The sequence below is a fragment of the Trachinotus anak genome, unplaced genomic scaffold (assembly GCF_046630095.1).
Source record: "Trachinotus anak isolate AG129_WGS33_773 ecotype Australia unplaced genomic scaffold, CSIRO_AGI_Tana_v1 ptg000015l, whole genome shotgun sequence".
NCBI classification, from domain to species: domain Eukaryota; kingdom Metazoa; phylum Chordata; class Actinopteri; order Carangiformes; family Carangidae; genus Trachinotus; species Trachinotus anak.
Window position 1 is genome coordinate 12,332,103 of NW_027273866.1, and position 15,416 is coordinate 12,347,518.

At 41.6% G+C, this 15,416-nt stretch overlaps 1 protein-coding gene across 4 annotated transcripts; it reads right to left on the bottom strand.

Moving 5' to 3' along the window:
• Positions 1-1,779: 1,779 nt before the first annotated feature.
• Positions 1,780-15,207, bottom strand: jade1 (jade family PHD finger 1). 4 transcript variants are annotated; one of them, XM_071497602.1, is made up of 12 exons: positions 15,190-15,207; positions 12,686-12,768; positions 12,142-12,279; positions 11,197-11,264; positions 9,990-10,147; positions 9,013-9,197; positions 8,692-8,903; positions 7,951-8,118; positions 7,156-7,272; positions 5,590-6,192; positions 4,220-4,337; positions 1,780-3,773 (listed from the first exon to the last, which is right to left on the bottom strand). In XM_071497602.1, exons 2-12 carry the CDS (start codon positions 12,732-12,734, stop codon positions 2,653-2,655), a joined length of 2,937 nt encoding a protein of 978 aa, XP_071353703.1. In that variant the 5' UTR covers positions 12,735-12,768; positions 15,190-15,207; the 3' UTR covers positions 1,780-2,652. The 4 variants fall into 4 exon arrangements, with proteins under 4 accessions (XP_071353703.1, XP_071353702.1, XP_071353705.1 ...); XM_071497601.1 differs by having other exon boundaries at positions 15,062-15,202; XM_071497604.1 differs by lacking the exon at positions 12,142-12,279.
• Between the last annotated feature and the right edge of the window lie 209 nt (positions 15,208-15,416).

Consider the following 15,416-nt stretch of genomic DNA (forward strand, 5'->3'; position numbering starts at 1 on the left):
AAGTCTAAACATCCACTCGCTGAGATATTTAAGGTTCAGTTAATATATTTTCATTTGTGAGACTTGAAGCCGAGTGTGTCCAATTAAAACTGCCAATAGTGTGATCGCAGGACTATCCAGAGTGATGGAGACACCATTTAAAGAGGGAGATCTGGTGTTGTTTTCAGTGCTTGGACTTAAATTCACCTCCACTGTTACATGGTGGAGGCAGAAATCTCAGAGGGGGACAATACTCGAGGTTTACTGTATAATCTGCAGGTCATGAATAGAAATCATTCATTTTAGTTTTCTCTAAAAACAAAACAAAAACAAAAAAGAGCTGTTATAAATGTCTCAGTGTGTGAGCTGCTGGGAGACGTACACCTCTAAACTAAGCACGGCTGTTGTGACAGTGGATCGTGCTGCAGGTGGCTGTTAAATCCTTTTTATCGTGGTGTTCAAGTCGACACCATCAGACACGCAGTACAGCTGCGACGGTTGAAGGGACAGCTACGGCATGACGTCATATGACCGCGACGCGTCCCACCTTTGCAATTCAGCTGTCTACAAAGGGGGAGCGACTGCTTTGACAGGTGTGCTTGCAACCATGGATGTGTTATAAGACCTTCCTATTCCTTTACCTCTCTTAAGTCTTATAATACATCCATGGCTGCGACGGTAGGAAGTGTCGCGATAGAATCTACGTCATCACGTCATGGCGTCGGTCATGCGTCCCTTCAACCGGCGCTGCGTTGAGTCCGAACTGTCTCTGCTGCAGCTACAGCAGCTAAAGGCTAAAACTCATTGTCTTGTAATGGACGAAGTAAAAGTGTAAATTCTAGAAAACTAAAAGTAACTAATCATTACAATTTATTATTATTCATCTGTTAATTGATCAATTTTCTGCCACGTATCCAGGAAGAGGTAGCAATAATGTAATTATTTATATGATTAGGAATTATTGTTCAATAGTGCTGGTAAGTATTAAAAAGATATATATAATATATGATCATTATATCAAAGTAATATTTTTAATGAACAGTTTGACAGTGAAACAGATTTTAAATTTCATCCTATGTGGTCTTATAATTGAATTATGCTGGATCTCATGAATATTTCAAAATTACCCCAAAACTCTGACACATTTGGTAATTTTAGAAACTGTGGATCAGTTCTGTAGGTTATTTTTTTTTTTAAATCATACATTTGTCCATAAACTTAGACCAAACAATAATCAATCATTGCTCTAAAATGTGTGTAATCACACTGCAACTGTGGTTATTTCTTCTCTATTTTAGATTATGTTATTCAGGGAAAGTTTAATTTCTTATACATAACATGTAACATTCAATTTAAAAAAAAGTTAATATTTCTGAAAGTAAGGTATCTAAAAATATATATGATTGAAACTAAATTATTTTCATTATCAATTAACCTGATTATTTAATTGATTAATCATTAATTTCGTAAATAAAATGTCAGAAATTACTGAAAAATGCCTGTTACAAGTCAGACCTGTAAGTGACGTCTTCAAATGTCTTGTATTGTTCAAATCCTGAGATTCAGATAATTGATAAATAATTATACAACAGAAAAGCAGCAAGTCTTAAGAGAAACTGGATTTTTTGGTTTTTGCTTGAAATTTGACTTAATCTGTTGACCTTTGATTGACCTAATCAATTAATCATTCAATTGATATCTTTAGAAAAACTTCAAATTTTAGAAAAACATTTTCAAGTTTGAATCTGCATAATGAGTTTATACAAAGGCAGGAAGAAGAATCAGACAGAGCTCACAGACTTTAGTCCTCCAGAGTGTTTATTCCTCTTTAAGACAAAGACAAAACAAGATTCATTTTGCATAACAGTAGTAGTACAGCAGCGGCCGAGGGTACAAAACGCTTTTGTAATTTTTCAGTGTAAAAATAACTCTACTCATACCTCACACCTGTGCCGTCCTCTCGTAGTGCAAACGCTTCAAATAAAAGTTAGGCACATGATGGATACGATACGATCGCAGTTCAATTACACTTAAGTGCTGATGACGAGTAAAACATCAGTCTGGTTGCTTTTTCTCTTGTCGTCGTTTTTGTGGTTTCTCAGTTCATAATTTTGAGCTTCGGACATAGACTGAAGAAACGATGACAGCTGGAGTTTAAATACCAATAAAAGGGCAGTTGGACTCCCTGTTTGTAGCTGTTGAAGCTTGATTTAAAAAAAAACAAACAAACAAAAAAAGAAACAGACCTATAGTCCTATGTTGCTGATGTGGTAAGGATTATCTGTTTCAGCTTCTTCGACTAAGTGCAACCGACTCATGGCCGAGTTTAATACTATGCCAAAAACAAATTACATTGCAAGCTTATGGTCCCAAGCAACAATCACAACTTCTCCCTAGTTGATGCTTTTGCTTGTAAATATCTCAGCAAGCGTTTAAGTGGCAACTTGACATCTTCCTACTTTGAGAAGGAAAGAAAATTAAAACTAGCTCAAAATAAAGTAAAAAGTAAAATATTTCCCACTTTTACATATGTTACAAATAAAAAATAAATATCAGCTCTGTTTTTATTCTAGGCATTTCATGATTCATCCAAAAAAATAAAGGTACAAATAGCGACCGTCGTCCTTGTCCCACTAACACAGTGCAGCTTATTCTCAAAGTGTTGCTCCGCCATCAGGAGGCCAGCACGCCTCGGCGGATGATGTCAGACCCGTAGCGGCGGCTGAGTGACGAGTCGCCCCTCAGCTGGTGGGAGTGGCATCTTTTCAAGCAGGCCTCCACGTCGCCGTCACCCGTCTTGGAGTCTGAGGCATAGCCGTCGTTTTCTGTCCCTGTGCGGAGTCGTGTTCTGGGATATGACGGCTCCGGCGTGTTAGTCAGTGGCCTCAGCAGTGGCTTGCGTTGCTCCTCCTCCTCCTCCTCCTCCTCCTCCTCCTGCTGCTGCTGCTGCTCCTCCTGCTGCTCCTTCATTGTCAGAGGCCTCTCGCTCCTTTTAGGGATCCTGAACTTCCCCCAGCCTTTAAGGTGTCCACTCACAGGACCGTTGTGTGTGTGGGAGCTGGCAGACTGGGCTTTCCTCAGCCAGCCGTTGGGTTTGGTGGTGGTGGCGTCTAACGCCGCGCTGGCTTTAAGTTTAGTGTTGGCCGTCACATCCAGAGAGACGGAGCTTCTTTTGGTCATGCCTTCATCTAAGAAGTAATCATCGGTGTCAGAGTTTCTGATATCCACCAGCCTGATGGACACTGTTTTCTCCAGATGCTTCGACCCAAGCTTGTTCTTTACTTGGCTGGAGAAGCTCTCTGTCACCTCGCTCCTCCTCTTCCTCCTCTTCTCCTCCTGCTCGTGGTCGATGTCTCGTTTCCCTCTGGTCAGCGCCTCATGTTCTGGCAATGTGGCCTCTCTCCGAGGACCTTTCCTGCTCTCAAGTTTGTGCAGCTTGATGGCGATTGTTTCCTGAATGACCTCTGGCTTCTGAAGCTTTGGGAGCTGGATCTCCTGACTAAGGTCAGAGTTTTGGATTTTGGCATCACTTGCAGCCTCAGCAGGCCCCGCCTCTTTGAATCGGGAGCTTCTACTATCCTTCGTCTCCAGTGGTTTGCTCAGATTGTCCTTCTTGTGTGTGTGTGGCGAGTCAGAGAGGCCTTTTCTGTCGCTGCTTTTCCTTTTTTCCTGCTTTAAAGAGCCTCGTTTGGTTTTCAGTCCCGAGTGGCTCCAGGAGGAGCGAGACTGGGAGCCCTGAGAGGATAACCAGCCCAGAGAGAAGAGCTTCTCCAGATCCTTCGCTGAGGGATCACCTGAAACAGACAGAGTACAGGCCATGTTTATACTCTACTGACTTTCAGAGAAATGATGATAACATGATCCTCTGCTTCTGCAAATTTCTTTAAAACTTTTGAATCCGAATCCTCTCATTGTTTGGAGGCATTGGCAGGCACATCACCAAAGCTTCAGTGCTGTAGAAGACCTTGGCTTAAGAACTAAGTACTACATCTATGCAATGAGAAGAGACATTTCTAATGTCTTGCAGATTTCTGCTCAGATGAAGGATTCCCTTTGGGCTCAAATTAAAAACTAGTTCATGACGATTTAATGTTCATCAGCAGGACACAGTTCTTCACTTTGAACATGAGTGTCATTATTTTCTCATCTTGCATACATTTGCCATTTTGTCATGAAGGAAAGCAGCCTTATTAATATCATGAATATGGCTATTAAAGCTCGTGTCGTCCTGTCGACTGACCTGTGAGCAGCTCGTGGTCGAGCAGCCGGACTTGGTGCTGGAAGATTTGCTCCTGGACTCTCCACAGCGAGCGCTTCATTTTCTCCCTCCGAGTCACCATGTAGGTCAGGTTACGAACCTTAAGAGCAGCAAGAGCACAGGGACATTAATAAAGACCAAGAGCAGTCTATATACCCACCAGTACCTGTGACCTTCCTGCAAGCAAGCGTTAGCTGAGGTACCTTGTAAAAATGCAGCCTGCATGTTATGTTATAGCTGTCAGTTTAGCTAACAAGCTATCACCCTGTTGCTGATATTTATATGAGCTGCATCAATGGCTGAAGTTGTGTTTTGGGGTAAAAGGACAAACACAATAAATGAGCAGTAAGATGATAGAAACAAAACACAAAACAAGTGTCCTGGTCTGAGACCCAAGCAGCTGTAGTCAGTTCTAGTCCTGGCTCCTGTTCTTCAAACACATTAAGATGATATTAGATGAAAATCCTTGTTCTCTGCAGCTACAGCACGTACCAGGTTCCACTTCATTACAGTTGATAATTTACTGCTTTTTTCTGTTTTATGAATTGAAATAATCTTTGAGTTTTGGGCTGATGTCGCTGAGACTTTGACATTGTACAGACTGAACAATTGAACATCTCTCAATCAGATACAAGGGAACTCAGCTGTGGAAAATTTACCATCATCATCATCATGACAAAAATTAAAAGTTTCAGGCTTATTTCAGGAGTCAAAATATAAACATCTTTCTGCTTGTATTTTTTCTAGCAGTTGGTGGTATATGATTATTGATTATTCTAGTTCTCTCTTTTTCTTTAAGTTGTGCTAATTGCATTTTTTAAAATCTCTCTAGCACAATCCTGTTCACTCCACTAATGCATAATGTTGTTTGTTAATTGTGCAAATAAATAAACTTAAACTAAACTTAACAATTACTCTATTGATCTGAACAGATTAATCAATAGTAACACATCTTGAGTAGTTAGTTGCAGCATTACTAAAGATGTATGTCTATTTAACATGCCTTATTTGGTAATCTATTTTGTATATTTCCATGTTTTACTACATATACCTTCACTTTATGTACAGCACACACACTACAGCTTCCTGTTTCTCTTAACCAATCACTGCACTTCTTCACTGAGACCTGCACAGTTACACTAATTGCTTCGTTAGTTTCCTGCGTCTTCAGCCTGATTCTGTTACATGTGAATTGCTGCTCTGGGGATCAATAAAAATACACTGCACTCTGAATTGATTTAAATTTATTTCAAACATTTCTTTTACTCCCTCCTCTTCATGATATTTTCCTTCTTGCCTCTGCTCCTCTCTGGGCTCCTGTGAGTGCTGATGCTGATGAAGTGGAAACCTACCCTCTCCAGGTCCTGGCGCAGGTGTGTGAAGAGCTGCAGGCGCCGCAGCAGCACTTCCTGCTCGCGGCGTGCCAGGCTCTCCTCCTCGTCCTTCTTGGGCGTGAGGAGGGGCTGGTTGAAGTTGGCTTTGCGCTTGAGTTTCCAGTACTGGTAGAGGAAGTCCACCACCTCCGGCGGCAGCTTCAGGTGACTGGCCACCTCCTCTACTTCCACAAACTGGAAGAACTCCTCCTCCATCTCCTGCAGCTTCAGCTTGCGGAGGTTGACTCTCTTGTCCTGCTGGCGGCTGCTGAGACTCTCTGGGTCGCCAGGCGCTCTGTCGATGAGCTGAGGAACCACATAGGAAGATGAAGAGGAGGAGGCTGCGTCTTCCTCCCCTCTCACCCTGCCTCTCCTCCTGCCCTTTTTGTCTCTGGCGCCCTCCTTCTCCTCCTCGCCCCCAGAGTCTCCATCTCTGGACTCGGCACCCTCAAGCCCAGAGTGCTTGGGGCAGTAGGACTTGAACTTGACCTCATCGTCCTCTGTGAGGATAGTGTTCATTTCAAGGCTGGCGTGGAGGCCGCACGTCACATGGAAGGCAGTCCGGCAGTTTTTTGCTGAGCACTAAAGCAGCAACAATAATGACAAGTTAGACTTAAACGTTAAAACACATCAAATGTTTCCTATTGACACAAGATAAGATTTTACTTTGTCTTCTTTTCCAGTTGTAATACATGCAAATTTGCTGGTTGCACTATAATCCAACACCTGATAATAGATCCATAAAATCATCATTTTATACCCGGATTATTTCTGGTAATACATTAATTTACACTCACTTATTAATCAGTTGACATTGATAAAGTTTTATGGTGGCACTCTAAAGACCCATATAGTCTAAAGGTAGATGTCCATGTGTTTTTTTGATTATAAAGCAGGTCTAGGTTCTATATTAATACTGTGAAAGTATCGAAGCCTCAGTCCACAGAAAAATGCACACAGCCTGTATTTAGCCTGCAACTTTGTGATGTCAACAAACCAGTCACCGCTGTCAGCCATGCCCCAAGCCCCGCCCACCTGGACCCACCATCCAACCTTATAGGATTTGGTTTCTCTGAGTGTTTACCTGAAATGTGCTATATTCTTATTAGGTCACTCAAAAAACAGACAGAACCAATCAGGAGAGAGGCTCTGAGCCTTGCTTCACCAACCTGTTGTTACTAGAGCTCCAGAGAAAAGCCTGGGAGAGGAGATGTAAAACTACACTGAGACGGTTTTTGGTTCTTTATACCACAAGTATTAAATTTGTCTATTGCTTTATTGAAAAAATGTGCTCTCTGATGAGCTGCCTCCTCCCTCCTGGTGAGCTGTGAAGTCTTTACAATTTCATTTCTCACGTGTTTGGTTGTGAGCAGCAGAGGAAACAGATGCAGCATCACGCCTGCTGTGATCGCTCCGCAGCGCTAACAACCACCACACTGAGGGTATCACTTACTGATAGCAGGCGAGGTCACGCTTTGCTTTTCACGTCTCATTAAATTAAAAGTCTTTGTGTTTGTGGGAGTGAAATGTGAGCGGTGACTCTACCTGTATACACGCTCCGGTCTTCTCTTTGCACAGGCAGCAGATTAGAGCCCATCTGTTGCTGGGAATGTGGGACACGTTGGTGATTGGCTCCATCTTCTCTGGATTCCCGATGCTCACCTGCACAGCACATTAAACACAGAGTAATAAAGACACGTGTTGTTCGAATGTCAGCGCAGGTGGTGCTGACTCAGTTAGAAACACAAACACATCAACACACGCAGAGAGGTGGATGTTTGTATAAATCACCACCATGTGTGCAGAAATGTTCAGCCATTGTTGCTGCAGTGGGATAAAACCCTCCGACCTCCTTCAGAGTTCATGCTGTTTTCACAACACAAACAACTGTGTGTGAAGGTGTTTGTGTCCAATAAATCACCAAAACAACATTCAAAAATATTTTTTACAAGCAGAGGCAGAATCAAGTTCTCTGATATGAGCATTTGTATGAAGCAGTGATCAAAATGCTAATTTGTAAAAAGTGCTGGCAGCGATGGATCAGCTTTTCCAGCTCAAGTGTGAGTTGTTTGAAAATTTGAAAACAATCTGAATCAAGGTCAGTGTCAGAGAATTACAGACAGTAAAAGCTTTAAGACATTAAAGGGGCTAGCTGGTTAGCATGTTAACTTCAGAAGAGAAGACGACAATGTGATAGAGAAGATAGAGACAGCTGTTAATGCTAACGTTAGCTAGGTAGCAACTCAAAACTTACGAACAGCTACTTTAATAATGCTGCAAAAACAGGAAGTGTGACATGTAACTACAATGTGACTGTGTACAGGTAGAATTTGTGTTCACCTCTGGAATCCACAAGGCACAGCTGACGTGGACCCACTTGGTTCCACTTCGGGTCGGCTTCATGGCTCCACCCTTCTTGGGACACAGCTGGCACTTTGGCAGGATGCCGAGGGCGCAGATCCGACACAGCCAGCTGCCCTTCGGGACTTTCTGGATGCCGTAACACGCCTGAGAAACGCAAACACACAGACATTCAGCTTCCAGACAGTAAAACAACAATGGACAACAACAATCAATACAGCAGCAGCAATGAAGACGTGTGTGTGTGTGTGTGTGTGTGTGTGTGTGTGTGTGTGTGTGTTTGTGTTGAAATCACAGAAACAGCTGATCTGACATGTAAGACGAGTCATTTTCATTTTGCTTTTTACCACAGTGAAGCTTCAGGCAGCCACAGTTAGTCTGAGCGCTACCACGTTATTACACATCCCACTGTGATTTTGTCATAATTCATGTCTACTATTACAAACCATGAGACTTTATGGAACCTCTACAGTTATTGGATTTCATTGTTTTTTCAAATTTTTGCCAAATGCTTCATGTTTCTGCTTCTTTCTGATTTAAAGTCAATGTTGCTGATGGTGTCTGACGCTGTTTTAAGCCGTGGTTGAAGTAACAAGCTTCGCTCTTTTCAATAAAAGTATTTGTCTGATTTTAGTACCTCAAAGTGAAGAGTTCCTGTCAATAAAGTTATTTTCCCTCATGTTAACTGAGTTAAAGAGAGTCTGTGTGTTGACTTCTGACCTGGTGGACGCAGATGTTGCACTTGTCGCAGAACACCATCTCGTTGTTGTCCTCCCCGTCGGGCGACTGGCACACGTCACACACAACGTCCTCGTCGTACTCGATGCCCAGGCCCTCCTCCGTCTCCATGGCGTGCGTCATGTTATCGTGGCAGCGGCGCTCAAATTCCTCCATTACTCGCTCCATGGTGATCTCGTCCAGCGGCGGCATGGCTGCAGACAGACGGAGGCAACGTTTCACAGTTTGTTTGTTGCCAAGTTTTATTTTAATTCTTTGTTGCCATTATACTTTCAACAGACTTCCGTTTGTTTTGCGACTCACCCATCTCAGCAAACTCCTCGTTGACGATCTGCAGCCAGGCCACATCCTCCTCGTTCAGGTCGTAGCGACACATCCCCTCTGCCAGCGTCCGGATGTCGACGTAGCCCAATGCCTCAGCCCCAGACGTCCGGATCAATTTCTTTGGTCTGACAAACATGACCTCCTTCCCTTTCTCTGCCAGCACCCTGCACAACACAGCCAGAGACAGAGACACTTAAATTTACTTTCTTACATATACAGGACGGTACAATACCTTCAGACACTGGAAGTGCCATTTAACACAAAGATGCAAAAATTTCACCTGAAATGTCCAAATGAAAGCCTGACTTTAAGACTGATAGTGCTATCGATACTTAAGTTTTTGTAACAATACATGGGCTTTTAATCTTTTTTTTTTCTTTTTTATACCATAAACACATAATATAAATAAACAATCTTGACATAGAAGCATTTAGATTTATTAGATTGCATTTAGAGAAATGTAATAAAGCGCCCTGTTGGCCAGGAGTCAAACCGGGGACCTGCTGCTCAGGGCTCATTGTGCCTATTTGATACATGCCCTAATCATTGGGTCATCGAGACGCCCCTACGTTTTAAATTTTAACCCAGATACACACTGAGCAGGAAATCTTTAAAAGCAAAAATCACCTTACTTATTGACTTGACATATTACCCAAACCAAGAAATCTTGAATAAGCTAATATCCTCTGGTACATCAGTCTAGCTCTGGTCCAAATGCTTGTTAAAGTTTCCTTTTTCAGTCTCTATTTGAGTGACTCAGGTCTACACAGGTTTTGTTATTTGACTTTAGTCTAACTTTTGTCATTACGCCAAACTATCTGAGTAGATGCCTGTAAAATGTGAAGCAAAGCACTGACTTTAGAAGAAATGCTGTTAAATGCTGCTCAAAGCAGCAGCATCTTAACTTTATGAGCCTCTCCTACAGTGGAGGTTTTACAGCGATCCTTATGTCCTACCTGGCGACAGGCTGTGGGATGGACTGGGGGCTGACAGGGACCTGGACGCCTTTCTCCCACTCCTGCCTCCACGGGTCGGCGAGGACGTAGTAGTCCTCTGGGTTTAGCTGGTACGAGTCGTGCACCTTCATGGCGGTGATCAGGTCCGTCCTGAAAACCTGCAGCACATTACAACAGTCAACAACAACAACAACAATTTCACTGCATCTATAATCCACAGCAGGTGACAGTGGCTGATTACTGCAGTGCTGCTGTGACTGCACAGAGGAATACTTTTATGTGTCAGAGAAAAGGAGGAGCTGCCTGAAAAGATTTGAATCTTCAGTGAAAACATTAAAACATTAAAGTGTGCTTATTTAAATTTTTGGAAAGCTAGACAACACATATGACAATAATTGTCTTTACAACTTTTATTATAGAGCTACAACGATTATTTGACAACTTATCAGACACTACTTTTAAAAAAAAAATCAATTAATTGTTTAAGTAATTTTTCAAGCCAAAATGCTCAGAATTCAATGATTCCAGATCTTCAAATGTGAGAATTTGCTAATTTTCCTTGTTATACAATTTAGTATTTAAATATTTTTGGCTACTGGACTGTTAAAAAAATTGTTTTTGGTTTAAAAGATTTCACAGGCTGAACCATTAATCAGCTGATGATGAAAAATGAATATAACGGTTAGTTGCAGCCCTGCTTAATTGTTTAGTCATTTTTTCAATGACGTGCCTTTTTTCCATAGAGATACTGTTTATCAGTGTTTACACAGGTTTAAAAAAAACTACTAGACTGTGTGCAGCCAGCCGAACGGCAGCCAGCCAATCAGGATCCTGCTTAGGCCAGAACGATTGTTTTGCTTTAATTTAACTGGCCAGTGGACAAACGGAGTGTACAGTGGCCTGCAGGGACCAAGTCCACAGACTGTACAACAGATAACAAGCGAAACATTTGCACTCTCCATGACTCACTGTCTCATGTGGCAAAATACATAAATTACTGCATCAAATAAAAACTAATTATACAGATACTTTTAAAAATGTTCCTGATATTATTCAAAAATGTTTATCCAAGTCTTTTTTTTGATGAATATAACTATATGTACAAAAAGGAGAGCGGAAGACAGTCGATGACATGAACTGTATGTGTTTTTATAAAAATCTAATCTAATTCAGCATCATGATTATGAGCTGGAATGAGCAGACGTACCTCGGAGGGTTTCTGTCCGGTGCCCCTCCTCGGCTGTGATGAATGCTGGGACCAGCAGGTAGAATTACCTGCAGGAGAGACGCCACAGAGGGTTAACAGAGGTCTCAGCATGTCTCCTCCGTCTGTCTCTGCTGCTGCTGCTCTAATGAACAACCTCACATTCTCAAAACCGTATGGATTTCCCCCACAGGGGAAGCTTACACATGCCAGGCTCATTTGGATAGTCAAAATGGTGCAACTGCTATTTTCTGTTTTCTGTTTCATTTCATTACTTCTTACTTGTTTGACGTTGTTCTTAGTATAAAATTACTGACAGTTTGCTGCACTTGTATGAAACCAGGAGAAAACTAAGCAAAGCCTTCATCAGCATTAAATGTGGGACCTCAAAACGCCTGAAGAATTTTTACCTCAAATCTAAAAACACTATATTTTACACTTTGGTGTATTTTACATATAATAGACTCAATCTGTGTATATGTGTCCACGTGTGCAGGGCTAAGTTTCCCTAACTTATCTTGTCAGAAATATATTCTAAACTCATTGGAAATAGCTTGATAAGACATTCTTAACTTCAGGTCCACTTTCTAGTTTTCCAAGAGCTCTCAGACATATTTTGCAGTCTTCATCAGCAGACAGAGTTACTTCAGTCTTTCTAACTCTTCAGTCATAAATTACAGTGTTGAACTGTTCACCTCACAAACCTCTGAATGAGAGCAGGCTAAAAGCAATTTACAGTAAGAGCTCTGTGGTTCGTTTTAATACCAGAGTGCGCATCGAGAAAACCCAAACAATCACAGGGAGGCATCAACACACGTCTGTGCTTTTCTGTAATTAACAACTTACCACAGCATTGTGTATAATGTGGTAAGAACCCCACCCATCTGAGAATGTATGGACGATAAAACCAACGCCACTGGGTTCAGATTTTGAGCCTGTCTGCCTGACCTGCCAGGATGTCTTTAAAGGTCCAAATGTGCCTCCTGTCCCTACTCTGTCTCCCGTTTCTCAGACTGTTGACCTTCTTTTCCTTATTCTTTGTCCATCTGCCGCCCTTCTTTCTTTTTCTTTCTCTTTGTTTCCTTCCTGAACATGAAGTATAGATTTACTGACACTGATAATGACGAGATGGAAGATACATTTTCAGGACAAAACAACCACTTTGACAAAGAAAGTGCACTTCCAATATGAATTGGTTATTTAGCACTGGACAGAAAAAGTAGTTGGCTGACAAAAAGATGTTACCTTTACAGATGAAAAGACGAAAAGTCAAAGATACTGAATCTTTATGTAACAATTTACTTTACTCCAAAATTAGATTTTGTTTTATTTAAGAATAAAAGTTAGTGTTTCCTCTGATCCTGCTGACCTTAAATTACTGATTTGCACTTCCACTTTTGAATTTAAGGAAAGTGGCGGGTTGTAATGACCTCATTGAGGTCTATATTTGGGCCTAGAGTGAATGAGTCAGCAGAAACAATATTTTGCTTACTTCCATTGTCGGAGTCATCACTGCTGCTGGGGTGCCTGCTTCTCTTCATCGTTGTCTATCTGCGGAGCTCCAGCCTAGGGACACTTCACAAACAAGGCAGAGGGTTAAGATAAAGAAAACAACACTTATGAATAAGATAAGAATTCAGACTCGAAAACTGGCACGAATAACTTTGCAACAATTAGTTAATTAATAAATTGGAATATAATCAAACAATCATTTAAAAAGATTTTATGGTTCCAGGTCCAGGAGTTTGCTGCTTGTCCTTGTCTGACATTATAAAAATTTTATATTTTTGGGTTTGGACTGTTGGTAAGTAAAAACAAGATCATTTATGACACTACCATGTGCTCCAAAAAATCATGAAGGGCATTTTTCACTGTTTTGCAATTATTCTGCTGATATTTTTTTTTCAATGAATTGACTGATCTGTCTACAGAATAGAAAATAGTAAAAATGACATCATTATAATTTCCCACAGTTCAAAGTAACATCTTCAAATGTCTTGTTCTGTCCACCCCACAATCAAAAATCAGTTTACTGTCATGTGTGACAAAGAAAAGCATCAAATCCTCACGATCGAGAAACAAGAATAAGCAAATATTATCAATAATTTAAAATAATAATAAATAAAATAATAATAATTTGATAAATTGTTACTGAAAATAATCATTAGTGGCAGCCCCATCTGTTAGGAATACAGGTTGAATTTAATCAATCCCGGGATACTCAATGAACAAGTTAATACAACCCTTACTTCAGCTCAAATGATAGATAGATAGATAGATAGATAGATAGATAGATAGATAGATAGATACTTTATTGATCCCAAAGGAAATTTAGCAATCTAGCTTGTAAAAACACAAAAAAATCAAACACGAAATACCAACAAATACACACATAAGTCATACAGAGATGTAACTGGCATAAACTGTAGCGCAAAGCTAGACTAAAAGAAAGTGTTAGTGTGCATGTATATGAGGCTAATATAGCCAATGATGCACAATTACACCAGAATTAAAAGCATATTGATGGCTGAAAACAGGCAATGTATTTATTTAAGATGCCAATCAGTAAAAAAAAAAAAGTGTTTTGGTTCATAGGAATTCAAGTTAAGTTAACTTACTCTACTTGTGAATTACTAAAATATCACTTCTTAAAACAGCTGTTTCCTTGCTGGACTGACAGCATACCAGCCATGGGACACACACACACACACACACACACACACACACACACACACACTCTTCCATTGATGACAACAAGAAGTTACCACATGCAACACAGACAGGAAACAACGCCTTGCAGCGCTATGAGCTCCGCTTGCGCCGTGCAAAAACACACCAGCTTGGACTCTGTGCTCCCGACAGGTGGAAATATCTCAGGGTTTACTGCTGCCAGCATGCACAAGGGGGAAGACGCTAGCCCTGTCTTAGATGGCTAGGCTAACAGCGGGCTAGCCACGGTTTGTGTGACGCCCCTTCTACCAACAAACAGACCGCAGGAAGCTAACTAGATAGCGGCTAACTTTAGCAAACAGCTGGCTAAATCAAATCCTCTAGTTTGTGTTACCCCGGCGTCACAGTGAAACACACTAGGCGAGATTGTGTGTTTACGATTTGATCTTGATTTGCTTCAAAGCAACAACACAACACAGCATTGCATTTTGTAACTAGACTACAGGCTCTAGCTGGCTAATGTTAGCCAGATTGCTAATCTCCCCATACCGTTATGCAACGTGCGGGCCCACACCCGGCGCCTCAAGTGGAAATGTTGTTTATGCTAACATTTTTTTTCTCAAAATGCTCCACTACGTTAAATTAAAATACCCCACTCTAAAAAATAAAAACTGCCCCCAAAGAAAAAGGTTAATATCAGGATGTTTTTTTTTCTCAACAGGCGTAGTAACAGCCTGCACATTACATTTAGATGACGTTGATAGTTACCAGTATCGGCAAGCTAGTTAGCTGGAGGCTAAGCTACACGCAAATTACCGTAGTTGTATTTAGCACAAGTCAATGCCGCTAACACAGGGGTTTCTGCTCCTCCTTTCTCATTAAATCCTACTGCCACAGCTAGATATCCACCAAAGCTTAGGGGTCAGTTAATGAATTCAACGTGAACACACAAATGAAAGGTGTTAATGTATACGGCAATGTTGTTGCTAGCCAGCAGGACACAGTGTGGCAGGTTTACCAGCGATCCACTGGATGAGGTTAATTCTTGGCGCCATTTTAAATGACGATGTCGCGTTTTCCTAGCGGACTGCTAGTGCGACCATACTACAGACATTAACTCGCCCAAATAGCCCGCAAAGAACAGTCTGGCAGATATGCACATGAATGTAGAGTTGAAAATAAAGTGGACAGTACATACAGAGCACGTCAGGCCGATGCGAGCCGGTGTTTGAGTTTGATGTGAAGCGCAGTTTTTGCCTTGAGTTCCGCTTGACCCGCATTCCACATACACAAACACGGAGCGGCGGCGGCCGGGGAGGAGGTTACCTATCCCGGGCTGCAGATGCGCCTGTAGGCCGCTGGAGGGCAGCAGAAACCCCTGAACCGCTCCCGGTGCCAGTGATCCAACAGATCCAAAGGACTAAGGCAGGAAAAAATGCATCATCATTATGCTTCGAGCGTCGCAGTATAAACCTACGTTGCCCAGTTGCCAGTTTAAGCGTCAACAAACATAATAATGTGAACATAATTATTTCCCAAGCGGGATGCCGTAG

Bases quoted from the DNA above. Each gene is read 5' to 3' on its own strand.
- jade1 (XM_071497602.1), bottom strand. From the start codon at position 12,734: ATGAAGAGAAGCAGGCACCCCAGCAGCAGTGATGACTCCGACAATGGA. The intron at 11,265-12,141 runs GTCAGGCAGACA...TCTCTCCTGCAG, and splicing joins CTTTAAAGACATCCTGGCAG to GTAATTCTACCTGCTGGTCC. The intron at 9,198-9,989 runs GTAGGACATAAG...TGTGTTGTGCAG, and splicing joins ATCCCACAGCCTGTCGCCAG to GGTGCTGGCAGAGAAAGGGA.